Raw genomic sequence first — 19,740 nt, forward strand, 5'->3', positions numbered from 1 at the left:
AAAGAAAGGTCATCCAGTGGAATACGGAAATTTTTGAACACTATCATTATCACTTGCAAGTAAAATTTTACTGAAGATTATTCAGAAGTAGTGGCAGCAGTACATCAACCAGGGAACTGCCAGAAATTCAAGCCAGATTCAGAAGAGGACATGGAACAAGGGATATCGTTGCTGATGTCAGATGGATCTTGGCTGAAAGCCGAGAATACCAGAAATATGTTTGCCTGTGTTTTATTGACTATGCAAAGGCATTCAATTGTGTGAATCATAACAAATTATGAATAGCATTGCAAAGAATGGAAATTCCAGAACTCTTAACTGTACTCATGAGGAACCTGTATATAGACCAAGAGGCAGTCATTTGAACAGAACAAGGGATACTGTGTGGTTTAAGATCAGGAAAGGTGTGCATCAGTATTATATCTTTTCACCATATTAATTCAGTCTATTATGCTGAGCAAATAATCTGAGAAACCAGACTATATAAAGAAGAACGTGGCATCAGGATTGGAGGAAGACTTGTTAACAACCTGCAGTATGCAAATGTCCCAGCCTTGCTTGCTGAAAGTGAAGAGGACTTGAAGCACTTACTGATGAAGATCAAAGACTACATCCTTCAGTATGGATTACACCTCAATATAAAGAAAACAAAAATCCTCACAACTGAACTGTCTTAGTCATCTAGTGCCGCTGTAACAGAAATACCACAAGTGGATGGCTTTTAACAAAGAGAATTTATTCTCTCACTGTCCAGTAGGCTACAAGTCGAAATTTAGGGTGTCAGCTCCAGGAGAACACTTTCTCTGTCCGCTTTGGAGGAAGGTCCATGTCATCAATCTTCCCTTGGTCTGGGAGCTTCTCTGCACAGGAACCGCAGGTCCAAAGGATGCGCTCTGCTCCCAGCACTGCTTTCTTGGTGGTATGAGGTTCCCATGTGTCTCTGTTCGCTTCTCTCTTTTGTATCTCAAAAGAAATTGGCTTAAGACACTGTTTAATCTTGTACAACTTATCAGTATAACTGCCGCTAATCCATCTTATTACATCATAGAGATCGAGTTTACAACACATAAGGAAATCACATAAGATTACAGAATGGTACACAATCATACAATTACTGGGAATCATGACCCAGCCAAGTTGACAGATATTTTTGGGGGTCACAATTCAGTCCATGACATGGACCAATAAGGAACATCATGATAAATGGAGAAAATATTAAAGTTGTCAAGGATTTCATTTTACTTGGATCTACAATCACGGCTTATGGAAGCAGCAGTCAGGAAGTCAAACAATATATTTTATTGGGCAGATCTGCTGCAAAAGACCTCTTTAAAGTGTTAAAAAAGTAAAGATGTCACCTTAAGGACTAAGGTGCGCCTCACCAAAGCCGTGGTATTTTAAGTAACTTCATATGCATAAGAAAGCTAGACAATGAATAAGGAATACCAAAGAAGAATTGATACCTTTGAATTATGGTGTTGGAAAAGAATATTGAATATACTGTGGACTGCCAGAAGAAATAGCAAATCTGTCTTGGAAGTAGTACTGCCAGAATGCTCCTAGGAAGCGAGGATGGTGACACTTTGTTTCACACACTTTGGACATGTTACCAGGAGGGACCAGTCCCTGGAGAAGGACATTTTGCTTGGTAAAGTAGAGGATCAATGAAAAAGAGGAAGACCCTCAGCCAGAGGATTGACACAGTGGCTGCACCAATGGGCTGAAACATAGCAACAATTATGAGGATGGTGTAGGACCTGGCAGTGTTACATTCTGTTATACATAGGGTCACTATGATTCAGAACCGACCAACAGCACCTAACCACAACGATTTTCAGAGAGATATGTGGTGTGATAACTGCAGTTTAAGTACTTCTAAGATAACTTTAGGATAGCTAAGGCTGTGTTAGCATAGTTTAAATGGTAGTCCTTATTTATAAACTTAATAATCAGTATAAATTAGTATAATTTATTGTCCTCTATAAAAGTGTGAACAAATCAAAATTTAATTCCTAAGTTATATAATTTAGGGATAATAGAGGATCTTTGAGTGACATATTTACAGATATCCTTTAAAACTTTCTTGGCTTTTTAGTAAGTTTCTTTTTTTAATTGTAAAAACTAGAATGTGGTGACATACATTAATAGTGTACATCTTAAACTATCTCTGTTCAGTATAATGAAATACAATGAAATGCTTGAAAATATTCCCTAACTTCTTTGCTTGAAAGAGTCTCATCAACTTAAGTTTCTCCTCCTATTGACTCCAGTCTACTCTTACAGCCTTATTTTCTGTTATTCCTCTATTTGCCTTGTCCTCAACCAAACTAATTTATTCAGTCTACATACAATGTTCATACTTGTTCTGCTTTGCCTATAAAGATGCTCATCTCATAGGATGTCCTCCTTTCCTTCCTTTCTGCCTGTCGAAATCCAGTCTATCTGCCAATCCTAGCTCCTTGAAACCATCTTAAACTCAGCCAACACCATCATTCCTGTCTACTCAGTACATAGAGTATGTGGTTCTTATTTGATATTAATCATGAAATGCCTTGTAACACCTCCTATATTAATGTCCTGTTATATTTTTTTTTTTTTATGATTATTTAACTTGTCTTTCTTACTAACTATATTGTTTACTTCTTGGAGGCAAGAGCCCTGGCTTAAATTTTGTCATGCAGAGTGCTGTCACACAAATACCTAATGACTATTTGATGGTTGATTGATTTCAGGTGTATTTGGAAGCCCAAATTCAGCAGCAGCAACTTGCAGCCAGTCCGTGAAATCTTCTGTGGAAAATGGGGATACATTTTCTATTAAACAAAGTATTGAACCTCCATCAGGGATTTATGGAAGAGCAGTCCAGCAAAGTATTCCATCATATCTTGATGTTGAGAATGAAAAAGATGTAAGGTTATGTATTAACTATTAGGATAAGTTTAAGCCTATAAGATGTCATCATTTTGTGTATATCAAATTTGGTGTGGTGAATGTTTTTTGATTAAATTTTTAAAATCTTAGTGGTGTTGATATGCAAGTATAAAGGGCAACTATAGTAAATGCTATAACGTATGCAGTCCTGCAACAACAGTAATAACAATAAATAATTTGGGAGTAGATACATAGGCTAATATGTATGCTAAATAGGTGAGGGGGGTCGTACGGGAATACACCTTTGTACATATATAGGTATGGTTATGGATATTTCTACATACTATTTGTAAATGCTGCCTGTATACTCATATATATAATAGAGCATATAAGGGGCACAGTTATAGAAACTACTTAGACATCAAGACTGAACTACTGGACATGAAGGCTAAGGACTATAGTCTTGGGGGATGTCTAGGTCAGTTGGCAAAACACAGTTTATCATGAAGAAATATTTTATATCCTAGCGTGGTAAGTAGCATCTGGGGTCGTAAAGCTTGCCAGCAGCCATCTAAGAAGCATCTATTGGTCTCTTCCCTCCTGGAAGAAAGGAGAACAAAGAAAACCAAAGACTCATTGAAGCAATTAGTCCAGAGGACTAACGGCCCACATGAAGCACAGCCTCCTCTAACCTGAGACCAGAAGAACTAGATGGTACCTGGCTACCACTACCCATGACTCTGACTGGGATAACAGTAGAATGTCCTGGGCAGAATGGGTAAAAAAGGTAGAACAAAATTCAAATTAAAAAAAAGAAAAAAAAAACAGACTTTCTGGTCTGAAAGAGACTGAAGGAACCCCTGAGACTGTTGCCCTAAGACAACCTTCTAACTTGAAACTGTAGACACTCCTGGTGGCTACCTTTCAGCCAAATAATAGACAGGGCTATGAAATAAACTAACATCCGTGAAGAATGTGCTCCTTAAAACAATCGACTATACGAGACCAAAAGGACAATATTTGCCCAAAACCAAAGATGAGAAGACAGGGAGGGACAGGAAAACGGGACTAATGGAAATGAGGAACCCAGGAAAGAAATGGGGAGAGTGCTGACACATTGCAGGGATTGCAGCCAAGGTCATGAAACAATCTGTGTAAGAATCATTGATTAGAAAATTAATTTGCTATGTAAACTTTCATCTAAAGCACAATAAAATGTTTTAAAAAAATCTCGATGTAACTAAAATTCTGATCCTTATCCATTTAAATGATATCTCCTTTCTCATTCTGGGGAGCCCTGGTGGTGTAATGGTTAAGAGCTACAGCTGCTGAACAAAAGCTCAGCAGTTCGAATCCACCAGCTGCTCCTTGGAACCGCTATGGGGCAGTTCTACTCTGTTCTATAGGGTCACTGTGGGTTGGAATTGACTCAACAATGGGTTTTTCTCATTCTGGTGTTAGAGCATATAGTAGTATATAGTTCCTGGATCGAGCAAATGGTTAAGCACTCAACTACTATCTGAAAGGTTGGCAGTTCTTACTCACCTGGAGGAGTCTCAAAAGAAAGTACTGGCAATCTACTTCCAAAAGGTCACAGTTTTGAAAACACTATGGAGTGCAGTTCTGCTCTGCAACACATGGGGTCTCCATGAGTTGGAGCCAACTCACAGGCAACTAACAACAATAACTTTATGTATGTGTGTGTACATACATACATACATACATATAAGTTTATGTATGTATGTACACACACACACACACATATGTGTATACTCAAGCAGCCCTGGCAGTGCAATGTTTAAGCACCATGCTAACCTAAAAGTTGGAGTTCAAACCCATCCAGTGGCTCTGCGGGAGAAAGACCTGGTGATCTGCTTCTGTAAAAATTACAGGCAAGAAAACCCTATGGGGTAGTTCTACTCTTTCACGTGGGATCACTATGAGTCAAAATCAACTCTATGGCACATAACAACTTATACATATTCAATAGTTTTCTAGGATACACTCAAGGAATAACAAACTAATATCCTCAGGCACAGTTTTCTTTGGATCTTAGCACCATGTAATTCTATTAGATTTTAGGATTCCTGGAATAATGACTAAGAAATGCATAGTTTATTTTGTTTAGACATTCAATGTATATATACAGATATCTGACTTCAAGATAGTTATTTTAAATGCCAAACTCCCTGAATACTTTCAGATATTTCAACTTTTTCATGCAGACTAAAGTTTCTATGTCAAAATCTACTTATGACAAGATGAGACAAAAGAGAGAAGAGAAAGAATTTTTTGGCATTAAAGACTGTGAAAAAAAGGAACAGAATCTCTGGGAACGAATAAAACATACAGGAACTGAGAAAATGGCATCTGAAAGTAAGTGGAATTTAAAGTTTGGTATATTTTTGAACTAGAAATATGCTGAAGGTAGTAATATGGCTTGGCTGAGGATGATAGGTAGCTAAGAGTAGAATATGTTGGCCTATAACAATGAAATTTGAAAGACCCAGTGGCTTCTATTGTAATAAATATTAATTCTTTGTCATAAAAAGGAAGTTGACTGATTGTTTTTCTCCCTTCTAGACTTACATATTTTTGGAGAGGAGGTGAAAAAAAATGAGAGTTCCCCTTTAGAAAACATTGCCTTCCACCCTCCATTGAAAGGAGAGGCCAGTTTAAAAAGGTCACCATCTTTAGTGTTTTCAGATTCAGGTAAGTCACTTGTTTAAATGTAAAGAGTAATGTCCAAATGCTTGTTAAACTAAAGAGACCACGTATTGTCCAGTGCATTTGTGACAGAAAGAGCACTGAACTAGGAGTCAGAAGACCTAGCTTCTTAAGAATCAGTTCTGCCTTTAATTAGCTTTGTGACCTGCAAAAACTAGCTTAAAACTCTGGCTTCAATTTTCTTCCCCTATAAATATACAAATTATTTTTAACGTCTAGTAATTATCTCTAAGATCCCTTCTATAGTTCCTGGAAATTTTCCTGCAGTTTTTGATGAGTGATATCCCATTTTATAGCTAAGGTGAAGCTTCTCTGTATTAGATCATTATAAAAAAACAAAAAACAAAAAAAAAATCATTGCCTTTGTCATTGATTCAGTGTGTTCATTGAGTCTGTAGGTTCACTATGAGTCAGAATCAACTCAACAGCATCAGGTGTGGGTTTTCTTTTTGGTATTCATTGAGTACCTATTATATTCTATGCCTGGCCAAGAGTAGATTTCATGTTTCCTATACTACTTTTAAAACATATTGAATAGATCTTGGTACTACAGTAGCAACTAGTAGAAATCAGGTTGAAATGGAAAATGACATGAACTGTAATAAGTGTTAAGGATTATTTATTATAATTGTTTTGTTTATTATTTTTAAGGAGTAAATTGTGTGAACTATAATGTTGTTGTTGCTGTTGTTGTTGGGTGCCATCAAGTCTATTCCTTGGAGATAAGTATAAAACAGATTTGAACTAGACAAAGGTCTGAGGTTCTTCCTAGCTTTTTGTATTTCTTTTAAAATGCTACAAGTATAGTTGTTGTTAGTCGCCATCAGGTCAGTTCCATCTCATGGTAACCCCGCGCGCGCAGAGTAGAACTACTCCATAGGGTTTTCAAGGCTTTGACCTTTCAGAAGCAGATTGCCAGGACTGTCTTCCGAGGTGCCTCTGGGTTAGTTCCAATCACCAAACTTACGGCTAGTAGTCCAGTGCTTAACCAGAAGTATAGTGGACTTTTAAAAATTCTGCATTCCCAAAGTTAATCAATGTAGATGTTATGTCTTATCAGAGCATTGGTCTGTAAAACTGGTGGCTGAACATGGCCTTAGGGTTAAATGTAGACATTTGTGAAATTTAAACTCCTTTGTTAGCATTCTCAGACAATTATACTATTCATTATAGTCATAAAATCCAGAGGCGGGGAACTTCTTACCTAAGAGAGCAGGTAATAGAAGTACAAATAGTAGGAATAAAAGTACAAATAGTAGCAAATATTACAAATAGTAACAAATGGTAAGTTTTTAGGTATGCATTCTTGCTGGTGGCACAGTGGTTTAAGCACTTGGCTGCTAACCAAAAGGTCAGCAGGTCGGACCCGCCAGCTGCTCCGCGGGAGGAAGATGTGGCAGTCTGCTTCCGTAAAGATTTACAGCCTTGGAAACCCTGTGGGGCAGTTTGCTACGAGTCAGTCGACTTAATGGCAATGGGTTTGGTTTTTGGTTTATTCTTGCTAAAGACATTAACTAATTCTGTGGTTTTCATCTATTGGTTCTACAGATTTTGTTTCTAAGAAGTATAAGGAGAGTGTTTTCTTGAGGTCACCCCTGAACTATTTGAATGGAAGAATATACTTAGAAAATTTTTGCATAGATCAGCCCAAAATGTAAATGTTTAGCCCCTATTTTTAGCTATGAAAATATTGTCAGAAATAATTTTTAATAGCAAAATTCCAATTGGATATGTCTCCTTAGTAACTGTGTATTCATTAGACCAATGCTACTCAAAGTATGTGGTCCATGGACTAGATGAACTGTTTATTGTTAGTCTGTGAAAAGATAAATTCAAAGACTAAGCTTTTAGAAACTAGTTTAACAATTTTACATTGCCACAACATTTTTCTTGTATTTTAGAAAAGTTAAAAAACAAAAAACTCAGGTTGAGCAGCATTGCTTTAGATTGATATTCTGCACATCTCCTTTTCCAGGATACAACATTATATTTGTCTTGTTTCATTTTACTTTTTTCAACTTAAAACAAAGATGGGCACGCAGTGGTACTTGATATTGGTATAACCCCAAGATAGTAAATTTTGTGTTTATCTGTCTCTTCCTAAGTTTATCTCTTATGAGAGTGGGCGTGGAGTAGATTATAGAGAGAGAATCCTTAAAACTTCAGGATCAGTTTCTTCATCTCTAATGTAGGAATAGTAACTTATCACATAGGGTTGTTGAGAAGATTGAATGAAATAATATACAGTAAATGAAGCACTTAACACAATGCCAGGAAAGATCTCAGTAAATAATAGTAGTGCTATTTTGTATTTGCTATTCTTTCAGCATTGTGATATTCCCAAACTGGAGAATTATGTTGATACATATCAGTCTTACATATGAGACCTAATGAGGGTACATCTGAGCTATTAAAAAAAATGAATTGAGGTCTGTTTATTCTTTAACTGGCATATCTTCTTCCTCATATATAATTTACTATAACAAAAACTGGTACTAATATGACATTGTAGTAATCCAAACTATCATGATATTTATCTTTTTATATATCTTTTCTTCTCAGGTATAAGAAATTTCTTGAAAGCAGAGATTCTATGTCAGACCTGTTTATGTAAAATCATAGGTGATAGTGAACCTAGATCTAAATCCTGCCTCTGCCACTCATTAGCATTGGACTCCTTTTTTTTGGTACTGTAGATGAAGGTTTACAGAGCAAATTAGTTTCTCATTAAACAATTAATACGTATATTGTTTTGTGACATTGGTTGCCAGCCCTACGACATACCAGCACTCTCCCCTTCTCGACCTTGGGTTCCCTATTACTAGCTTTCTTGTCTCCTCCTGTCTTCTTGTCCTTGCCCCTGGGCTGGTGTGCCTATTCAGTCTCATTTTGTTTTACCGGCCTGTCTAACCTTTGACTGAAGGGTGAACCTCAGGAGTGTGACTTCAGTACTGAGTTAAAAGGGTGTCTGGGGGCCATACTCTGGGGTTTCTCCAGTCTCTGTCAGACCTGTAAGTCTGGTCTTTTTTGTGAGTTAGAATTTTGTTCCGCATTTTTCTCCAGCTCTGTCCTGTACCCTCTATTATGATCCCTGTCAGAGCAGTTGGTTCTGGTAGCTGGGCACCATCTAGGTGTGCTGGACTGAGTATGGTAGAGGCTGTGGTAGTTGTGGTCCATTAGTCCTCTGGATAGCATTGGGATCTTGAACAAATTTTAATTTCTTAGCTTCTATAAAATGCATTTATTTTCTCAGCTGCAATGTAGAGATAATGAGGTATCTACATCAGCTTTGTTGAGAGAACTAAATGCAATGAAGTTTGTATTTAGCACAAGGTCTGGCACAAAGTGTTTAATAAATGTTAGCTTAATATTAATCCCTATGGAGTAGTTTTACTCTATCCTGTAGGCTCGCTATGGGTCAGAATACGACCTGACGGCAATGGGTTTTTTTTTTTTTTGGTTTGGTAATATCATTAATATCTTGTTGCCTTTGGATTTTAAATGGCTAATGGAAGTATCTGAATACGTTATTTGTCTTCAGCATCAAGGGAAATTTCTTACATTTGTGATTTCATGTAGGATTTTCTCACAAATAGCATTGTGACAAAATTATAATTAATGACAAACATTATAATGTTGACAAACATTATCTTTTACTGGTAGTCATTTATAGTGCCTAATATTTCCTTTATTAAAGTATCTCTTTACATGGAAAAATAACCAAAGATCTTTACTCACTTACAAAAGCTATTATTCATTCTATTTCATCGTTTCCTTTTGAACACCTCCACTACAGGAATCTTGCAGTGTGCAGTGCTCTCAGGGCACTCAGTAACTACGATTTGTGTCCCTAACACCTAGGGCAGGGCCTTAAATCTAGAAAATGCTTGGCAAATGCCTGATCATGAAAGAAGCATTGTTCTTATTACTAAACATGGTCCTAGGGTTTATAATAGACCGTTAATTCTATACCAGTAGAGGAAAACAACTAGAATTCTATATACAAATGCCATGAAGCTTCATTTTCAGTTGTCACATGAATAGTAACATAGGCATATATATCTGTATGTTTTTACAAAATGGGATCATATTGCTTTGTATTGACTTATTAGCTTTTAAGAGAAAGCCAGACTTAGTTCTATGACTCATGACTGAAAAACCACTTACATATCTATATTAAATGTAGTTCATTAATAATTTTGTGTATAAAAAGTAAGGCTTCAAATAGCTTTGGTATCTGGATATTAATTTTATTGGAGACTAATAGTACTAGTTTCTATAAGAGATTCATAACATGTGTAATCAGAATGCCATTTGTATTCACCTTGTATCAAGGTTCTCTGATGCTTTTTTAATGCTTTGTTTTAGGTGAAGCATTTCCCGGAGCCATTCCACAGTATAAAGAAAGGTTGCCATCTGTCACTCATAGTCCAGAAATAATGGATTCCTCAGAACTACGGCCATTTTCCAAACCAGAAATAGCACTGACAGAAGCCCTAAAGCTTTTAGGTGATGAAGATTGGTAAGTTCACCATATCTAACATCCCCCAACAGAAAACATCCAAAGGTTTTCTGTATTTTTTTAATTAAAAACCCTGAAACACATTTTCCATTAAAATAGTCTTACAAATGATTGTTTTAGTTCTTAGGCAGTCTGAAAGTGTTTTTTCAACATATTATGTAGCTGAACTCTGTTCCTAATCGTACTATGGTACCATTTATATTATCACCTATGTACCATGAGGATACAGTTTAGCTTTGTAATGGACTAAGCAAACCTTTTGATGTAGAAATGTAAATCTCACCATTCCTCAAAGTATTTCTCTGTGAAATATATCCTATAGTAATCCTGGAAATACTTATCTGCTCCTACCACACCTGCAGTAGCCACCCAGCTGGCTAATAACTCCAGGGAGACAAAAGGATACTGGCAATGTGCATCCTACTTGCTTCAGCTGAAATATCCACTAGCTCCCCTTGTCGCATTGTCTCTTCTATTACTTCAGTATCTCTCTCCATCTCTACCCTGTCCCTCATCATCAATTTTTGCCTCTCTTCTAAATATTACTCATCAACATAAAAATATACTGTAATATTTTGTTTCTTTAAAATCATCCCCAAATTGCATATCTTTTTCCCATTTGTTTCTTTCCCTTTTTTAGCACAACTCCTCAAAAAGACTGACTTGTCTTCTTTTTCACCTCACATTGTCTTCTCAACCATATTTAATCAGCCCTCCCTACCACAACCACAACTTCATTAAAACTGGAAGAGACCATTTCGCTAAATCTATGCTGATCATTTATTAGTCCTCATCATCAGCAATATTTGACACAGTTGACACAACTTTCTTCTTGATATGCTTTTTTTTTTTGCATTTTGCCTTAGAAACATCAGACTCTCCTTGTTCTCTTCCTGCTTCACTGCCTTCTGATTCCTTCTTTTCTGTTTGCCCTCAAAATTTTGGAGTACTCCAGGATTCAGTCCACTGGCATTCTTTCTTTTTCTGTTTGTTCATTCTGTAGATCAGAGGCTATCAATCTTTTTCTGTAAAGAGCCAGATAGTAAATATTTTAGGCTTTGTGAGCTAGAATTCTCTGTCACAACTACTCACTTTTGCCATTGTAGTACAAAGGCAACATTAAGCAATATGAAAACAAATGGGGATGGCTGCGTTCCAATAAAATTGTAATTTTAAAAACACGTGTTGGGGCCAGATTTGGCCTATAAACTGTAGTTTGCCAGTCCCTTCCTTAAATTATCTCACCCAGTCCCATGGCTTTATAGTCCACCCATATTCTAATTTCTCATAAATATATATCTACATCCTTGGTATCTTCCTTGAAACTTATAATCCAGCTGCAAACTTGAAACCTCCATTTAGATGCCAGTTGTTGCTATGTGCCCTCGAGTCAGTTCCAACTCAGCGACTGTCGTAGTCATCTAGTGCTGCTGTAACAGAAATACCACAAGTGGATGGCTTTAACAAAAAGAAGTTTATTTTCTCACAGTCTAGGGAGCTAGAAGTCCAAATTCAGGGTGCCAGCTCCAGAGGAACTCTTTCTCTGTTTACTCTGAAGGAAGGTCCGTGTCATGAATCTTCCCTTAGTCTGGGAGCTTCTCTACCTCAGGTCCAAAGGACACACTCTGCTCCCGGCACTGCTTTCTTGGTGGTATGAGGTTCCCATGTGTCTGCTTGCTTCTCTCTTTTATATCTCAAAAGAGATTGGCTTAAGACACTATCTAATCTTGTAGACCTCATCAGTATAACTGCCGCCAATCCATTTTATTACATCATAGTGATCAAGTTAACAACACATAAGGAAATCACATCAGATTACAGAATGGTACACAATCATATAATACTGGGAATCATGACCCAGCCAACTTGACAGATATTTTTGGGCGACACAATTCAATCCATGACAGTGACCCTATAGGACAGAGTAGAACTGCCCCATAGGCTTTCCAAGGAAGTGCTGGTGGATTTGAACTTACCAGCTGTTTGGTTAGCATCCCAGCTCTTATACGTTGTGCTGCCAGTAGTCATCTTAAATTTGACATGTCCAAAACTGAACTCTTTGACTTTCACTTCCTGCCAGGATGAATTAACAAGGACTAGGTTAACCCTCCCACCTGGAAGAATTAAAATACTGTTCAAAATATATGAAACAATGGTTTTCAAGATATTGTTCACCAGATAATGAAAGACAGTGATCCCTAAGAGATGGGAAACAAATGATGTGAACTCAACAATTGCCTGGCTTACCTCCTGGAGAGACTTTCCAGGTCACAGCTCAAGGAGGGGAAACTCAGGCATATGCTGGTAGACATCAGCTCCAGAGGTAGAGCTGGGAGTTTGGGGAGGCTAAGGTGGCATGAGTTTGCAGGGCAGATTGCCAGAGGATAGAACTGTACAGAGAACTAGAGAGGTCTGCAGAGAATTCTTGAATGTTCAGCTGAGTGCTGGTCAGGGCATGCGTGTGAGTAAACTGAGGCCAGAAAAAGGATCACTCAAAAGAGTAAAAGAGAAAATCCCTGGGCCACATACAAGGCCAAGAATACTTTCTGTTCCCACCAGCAAAGTGAAAAACTTCACAGTTCACAGGGCATTGGGTGGAATACTCAGAAGTGTTTTATTTTGTAGTATGGTAAAATGACCCCTAGACTAAATGCTGCTTTAGTCCAACCTAATAAAGCTTAAAACAAGACCTGAGAGGATCGAAATATTTCTTAGTAACTTAACTACATCCCAGAACAAAGCTCAAGAATATTTACAGGAATACAAAAACGAAATTCAACATAAAATTCATAGTGTTTGGCATTCAGTAAAAAATTGTCAGGTACGAGGTATGCAAGGAATGTTCAACATTAGAAAATCAATCATCGTAATCCACCACATAAGGAAAAGAATCACATGATCATCTCAAGCGACGCAGAAAAGGCATTCAACAAAGTCCAACACCCATTCCTGATAAAAACTCTCGGTAAAATAGGTATAGAAAGTACATTCCGCAGCATAATAAAGGGCATCTATACAAAACCAACAGCCAACATCAGTCTTAATGAAGAGAAGCTGAAAACATTCCCCTTGAGAACAGGAACAAGACAAGGATGCCTTTTATCACCACTCTATTTAACACTGTGCTGGAAGTCCTAGCTAGAGCAATAAGGCAAGAAAAAGAAATAAAGGGCATCCAAATTGGTAATGAAGAAGTAAAATTGTCCCTATTTGTGGATGATATGATACTATACGTAGAAAACCCAAAAGACTCCATAAGAAAACTACTGGAACTAATAGAAAGATTCAGCAGAGTAGCAGGATACAAGATAAACATACAAAAATCAGTTGAATTCCTATACACCAATAAAGAGAATGATGACAAGGAAATCAGGAAAACAATACCATTTATAATAGTCTCTAAAAAAAATAAAATATTTAGGAATAAATCTAACCAGGGATGTAAAAGACCTATTCAAAGAAAACTACAAAACACTACTACAGTAAACCAAAAGAGATCTATAGAAATGGATAAACATACCATGCTCATAGATAGGTAGACTCAACATTGTGGAAATGTCAGTTCTACCCAAACGAATTTACAATACAATGCAATCCCGATCCAAATACCAACAACATTCTTTAAAGGGATGGAAAAACTAATCATTAACTTTATATGGAAAAGGAAGAGGCCCCGGATAATAAAGCACTATTGAAGAAGAAGAATAAAGTAAGAGGACTCAAACCATCTGATCTCAGAACTTATTATGCAACTATGGTAGTCCATACAGCCTGGTACTGGTACAACGACAGATACATTGACCAATGGAACAGAATTGAGAACCCAGATATAAATCCATCCACCTACGCTCACCTGATTTTTGACAAAGGCCCAAAGTCCATCAAATGGGGAAAAGACAGTCTTTTTAACAGATGGTGCTGGCAAAACTAGATGTCCATCTGCAAAAAAATGAAACAAAACCCGTACCTCACACCATATACAAAAACTAATTCAAAATGGGTCAGAGACCTAAATATAAAACCAAAAACTATAAAAGTCCTGGAAGAAAAAATAGGATCAATGCTAGAGGCCCTAATACACAGCATTAACAGGATACAAACCATAACTAACAACACACAAACTCCAGAAGATAAGCTAGATAACTGGGATCTTCTAAAAATTAAACACTTGTGCTCATCAAAAGACTTCATCAAAAGAGTAAAAAGAGAAGCTACAGACTAGGAAAAGATTTGGGACTATGACAAATCTGACAAAAGTCTAATCTCTAAAATGTACAGGAAAATCCAACACCTCTACAACAAAATGACAAATATTCCAATTAAAAAATGAGCAAAGGAAATGAACAGACACTTCACCAAAGAAGACATTCAAGTGACTAACAGACATGTGAGGAAATGCTCATGATCACTAGCCATTAGAGAAATGCAAATCAAACTACAATGAGATACCATCTCACCCCTGCGTTACTGACATGAATCACAAAAACAAACTAACAAATGTTGGAGAGGCTGCGGGGAGATTGGAACTCTTATGCACTGTTAGTGGGAATGCAAAATGATACAACCATTTTGGAAAATGATATGGCACTTCCTTAGAAAGCTAGAAATAGAAATACCATATGATCCAGCAATTCCACTCCTAGTAGTATATCCTAGAGAAATAAGATCCGTCACACGAATAGACATGCACACCCGTATTCATTGCAGCATTGTTCACAATGGCAAAAAGATGGAAACAACCTAGGTGCCAATCAACAGAAGAATGGATAAACAAACTATGGTACATACAAACAATGGAGTACTATGCAATGATAAAGAACAATGATGAATCTGTGAAGCACCTCACAGCATGGATGAATCTGGAGGGCATTATGCTGAGTGAAATAAGTCAATGATAAAAGGACAAATATTGTATGAGACCACTACTATAAAAACTCATGAAAACGTTTACACACAAAAAGAAACAATCTTTGATGGTTACGAGGGAGGGGAGGGATGGGGATGGAAAAACACTAAATAGACAACAGATAAGTGGTAGCTTTGGTGAAGGGTAAGACAGTACACAATACTGGGGAAGCCAGCACAACTTGTCCAAGGCAAGGTCATGGAAGCTCTATAGACACTTCCAAACTCCCTATGGGACTGAATTACCAGGCTGAGGGCTGTGGGGACCATGGTCTTCTGGAACGTCTAGCTCAATTGGTATAACATAGTTTATAAAGACAATGTTCTACATTCTACCTTGGTGAGTAGCGTCTGGTGTCTTAAAAGCTTGTGAGCGGCCATCTAAGATACTCCACTGGTCTCATCCCATCTGGATCAAGGGAGAATGAAGAAAACCAAAGACACAAGGGAAAGATTAGTCCAAATGACTGATGGACCACAAGTTCTAGAGCCTCCACCAGAAAGTCCAGGACAACTAGATGGTGCCCAGTGACCACCACTGACTGCTGTGATGGGGTTCACAATAGAGGGTCCTGGACAGAGCTGGATAAAAATGTAGAACAAAATTCTAACTCAGAAAAAGAGACCAGACTTATTGGCCTGACAGAGACTGGAGAAACCCCGAGAGTCTGGCCCCCAAGACACCCTTTTAGCTCAGTAATGAAGTCACTCCCGAGGGTCACCCTTCAGCCAAAGATTAGACAGGCTGATAAAACAAAACGAGACTAAAGGGGCACACCAGCCCAGGGGCAAGGACGAGAAGGCAGGAGGGCATAGGAAAGCTGTTAATAGGGAACCTAAGGTTGAGAGAGGGGGCGTGTTGACATGTTGTGGGGTTGCTAACCAATGTCACAAAACGATATGTGTACTAATTGTTATAATGAGAAGATAGTTTGTTCTGTAAACCTTCACCTAAAGTACAATAATAAAAATTACAAAAAAAACCAGGAAAACACAATGTATAATAAGAAAGGGAAAAAAATGAATCAATCAGTACTAACCCAGAAATGACTTAAATGATAGAATTAGTAGACAAGGACATTAGAACTATAATTATTACTCATTTCCACATGTTAAAAAAGCTAGAGGAAAGATTGAGGAAGTAGAGACATTTAATTAAAAAAATAAAAATCTAATTTCTATAGGTGGAAACTAAAATGTCTGAGATCAGATGTATACTAGGTAGGATTAATGGTAGATTAAACATTACAGAAGGAAAGAATAGAGAACTTGAAAACATAGTCATCAAAATGATTAAAATGAAACAGAGAAAAAAAGACTGAGAAAAAATGAAGAGAGCATTAGTGAGTTGTGGGACAGCTTCAACAGACTAATATATATGTTTTTGGAACTTCTGGAGAATGGAGAGAAACAAAAATATTTGAAGAAATAATGGCTGAAATATTTCCATATTTGATGAAAGCTGTTAACCCACACATCCAAGAAGCTGAACAAACACCAAGCACAAGAAAAACCATAAAAAGTCCTTATAGTGACATCATAATCAAATTGCTCAGTCTTCTGTGAAGCTCATCTATTAAACTTTTCATTTCAGATATTTTTCACATCCAGAAATTCTGTTTGGTTCTTTTTTATATCTTTCATTTTTCTCCCATCATCTTCATATTTTCCTTTAAATCCTTGAACATATCTATAGTAGGTATTTAAAACTCTTTGCTGGATCTGAAATCCATCATTTCTAGATCTGTTTCTGTCAACTGATTTTTGTCTTGATTTTGAGTCACATTTTCCTGCTTTTTTGCATGTCAAATTTTTCATTGGCTGCTGAACATTGTAAATATTATATTGTCAAAGTTCCAGATGTTGTTGTCTTTAAAGAGCGTTTCGTTTTATCAGGCAGTTAAGGTTTCTGTGAATTAGTTTGATCGTTTTGAGAATTATTTTTTAAGCTTTGTTAGAGCAGGTCTAGAGTCTACTTTGGGGCTAGTTTAGTCCTGTTACTAAGGTATGATCCTTCTACTATCTTTACAAATGCCCCAGTTTGTTAGAATTGGTCAGAACTCGAAGGCCTCCTGTGTGAACTATGGGAATTGTTTTTCTTACAGCTCACCAGTAGTTGTTCCTTGCCTGACCTCATAGAGTCTCACCTAAGGCATATGCAGCTTAATATTTAGCCAAAGCTGCAAAGAGCATCCTATGGAGTTTTTTTTTTTTTTTTTTCTGCAGCTTCCTTCTCTCTAGTACTCTGCCCTACAAATTCCACTTCCTAAGTCTTCTCAAAACATAAGCTCTATCATCTTTACCTCAGTGAGACCATTGTGCTCTGCTTAGATTCTCCCTCCATATACAGTGGTCTAGACAGTTCCTGCAGGCAGTATGCTGAGATGACAGTAAGACTGACTTTATTTTCTGTTTATTAGGAGTGATGGTCCTGTGCTGCCGGTTTTTCAGTGTCTGAAAACAGTTTTGTGTGTTTTGTCTAGTTTTATCTGGACACCCACCATTGTTCAGTGTGGAAGGTACCACATTTATTCTGTGATGACTGCTTGTGTTATGTCCCAGGGCTGATTCTTAAATATATGTATATAAACATTAGAACACCTAAGTAAGAAAAAAAGGGAGAAAGTATAAATATGTAAAATAAAAAATAAGGGGACAATATTCATAAAACCTAAGGAAATTGAAAGAATCCTGAGAGATATTGTCCATTCATTTCAAAAACATTTGCCTACCTGGATGAAATAGATACCTGTCTAAGAAAATACAATTTACCAAAACTGCCCAAAAGAGAGAAAAAAAATCTAAACAGGCTGATTTCCACAGAAATTTTTTAAAGTTGGAACAGGGCTATTTACCCTCCCTAAAAATTATCAGCCCAAACTCTTTAACAAGGATTCTACCAAACCCTTAAGAGCAAATAATTCCAATGCTGCTTTTACTCTGCTACAGCATAGGGGGAGCCCCGCTGGCACAGAGGTTAAGAGCTTGGCTGCTTACCAAAAAGTCAGCGGCTCGAATCCACCAGCTGCTCCTTGGAAACCCTATGAGGCAGTTCTACTCTGTCGTATAAGGTTCCTATGATTCGGAGTGGGCTCAATGGCAATGGATTTGGTTTGGTTTTGGTTAAAGTGTAGGAAAAGAAAGAAAACTTGCAAATTGTTCTTATGATTGGTATAAAATCTGACAAAGATTGGCCATAAAATGATGACTACAGACTAGTCTTATTTTTTAATTATCAGTGTAAAAATTCTGAATAAAATACCAGTAAACAGAATCAATCAAAAAATAAGACATCGTGACCAAATGAGGTTTCTTTCAATAATACTTATAAATGTTAGGAAATAATATGTTTCAATATTAAGAACTCTCTCAGTATCGTATTTTTATGCAAATAATCTGTGCTGTCTGCGTTTGTTTGCCAACCACACCCTCCCCTGCTAGCTATTTTCATAAGCACGCTATGCTAATTTTTTTTTTTTTAATGGCAACATGTGAAAAAAAATGGCATAGTTGTGCTTCTAAAAATAACTTGGCAGAGGAGATTGTGGTTGGCAAACAAATGTAGAAGGTACACATTAATTTGTGTAAAAATACAGCAATTTATCATTTTGATAAATTTAAAGATAAAAATTATGCAGTCATATGCAAAGATATTGACAAAACATTTGATATGCCAGGTCTTGATTTAAAAAAAAAAATAGTAAAATGGAAAACAATAAATCTATTTTAACATGGTAGTATATACATTATATTACATACACATACACACATACCTGGGCCCATCTGTAGAAATTCTTAATTGGTCTGGGGTGATTACTAGACATCTGTTAAGGCAGTGGAAATGTCTGAGATCACCTAGGGAGAAAATATAAACTGACAAAAGAGAAGGGTATAGTAGAGAACAGGAAGTTGAGGTGGAAGAGGATACTTAGAGTGAAGATGGAGAAGGTGTCTAAAGAGAAACACCAGGACAGTATGGTATTACAGACACCAAAGATGAGTGTGTGTCCAGAAAGAGTTTGTAATCGACTGTGTTTACTGCCACTGAGTGTCGAGTAAGGTGAATGCTTTGAGTCTAAATTCTGACTTTCAAGGCCGTTTTCTGGCCTCAAATTGACTTTGTAAACTTGTTGTTCCCAATGTATAGATTCTACTTTTGTCAAACTGTTCTTCTCATAACCTGCTTGTTCACACCTCACTACATTCTTTTTATTTGGTAAGTTCTCTTTCTCGAATTCTCCCTCTTCAGTGTCTCAGTTGAGTATCATCCCCTCCATAAAGATCTTCTGAACCACTCAAGTCCTCTCTGATCTACCTGTATTCCACAGGTCCCACAGCCCCAAACGTTGAATGGTCTCACATACCACTTTCTATTATTTTCTGATTATGTGTGTAAAATTGGGTTGTTTCTGCATCCAAACTGTAATTGTTTTATGATTATCAAAAAAATGAGAATTTTGTACCTGACAGCTATTAATGTAAATAGGTTTACTTTTGCCACCTTAGAGTCTTAGGTCTTTTCTCTCTATTTTCATAATATGTTCAGGGAACTTAAAGGCTTAAACAACTGATCATTGTTGCCAGCTAAGGAAACTCTTCTTAGCGCACATTCTTCAAACCCACAAGATGAAAACCATCAAATTTGAAATATTTTATCTAAGTTCCCTCTGAACTGTGTTCTTGTTAGTAGCCACCTAACCTTCATCTGTCTTATT

The 19,740-nt window shown here is 37.0% G+C and overlaps 1 protein-coding gene across 5 annotated transcripts in view; it reads left to right on the forward strand.

Moving 5' to 3' along the window:
• TOGARAM1 (TOG array regulator of axonemal microtubules 1) overlaps positions 1 to 19,740 on the forward strand; it is a 97,963-nt gene that overhangs the window by 54,099 nt on the left and 24,124 nt on the right. For all 5 annotated transcript variants that reach the window (XR_002825830.1, XM_023741982.1, XM_023741983.1 and 2 more), the window contains exons 10-13: positions 2,733 to 2,908; positions 5,097 to 5,247; positions 5,455 to 5,583; positions 9,967 to 10,120. Coding sequence is in view for 4 of the 5 variants with exons in the window: in XM_023741982.1 (XP_023597750.1) it covers positions 2,733 to 2,908; positions 5,097 to 5,247; positions 5,455 to 5,583; positions 9,967 to 10,120 (610 nt within the window). In the remaining variant the exon portion in view is untranslated. The remainder of the gene's footprint in view (positions 1 to 2,732; positions 2,909 to 5,096; positions 5,248 to 5,454; positions 5,584 to 9,966; positions 10,121 to 19,740) is intronic.

This window comes from Trichechus manatus, unplaced genomic scaffold (genome assembly GCF_000243295.1).
Source record: "Trichechus manatus latirostris isolate Lorelei unplaced genomic scaffold, TriManLat1.0 scaffold00196, whole genome shotgun sequence".
Classification (NCBI taxonomy): Eukaryota; Metazoa; Chordata; class Mammalia; order Sirenia; family Trichechidae; genus Trichechus; species Trichechus manatus.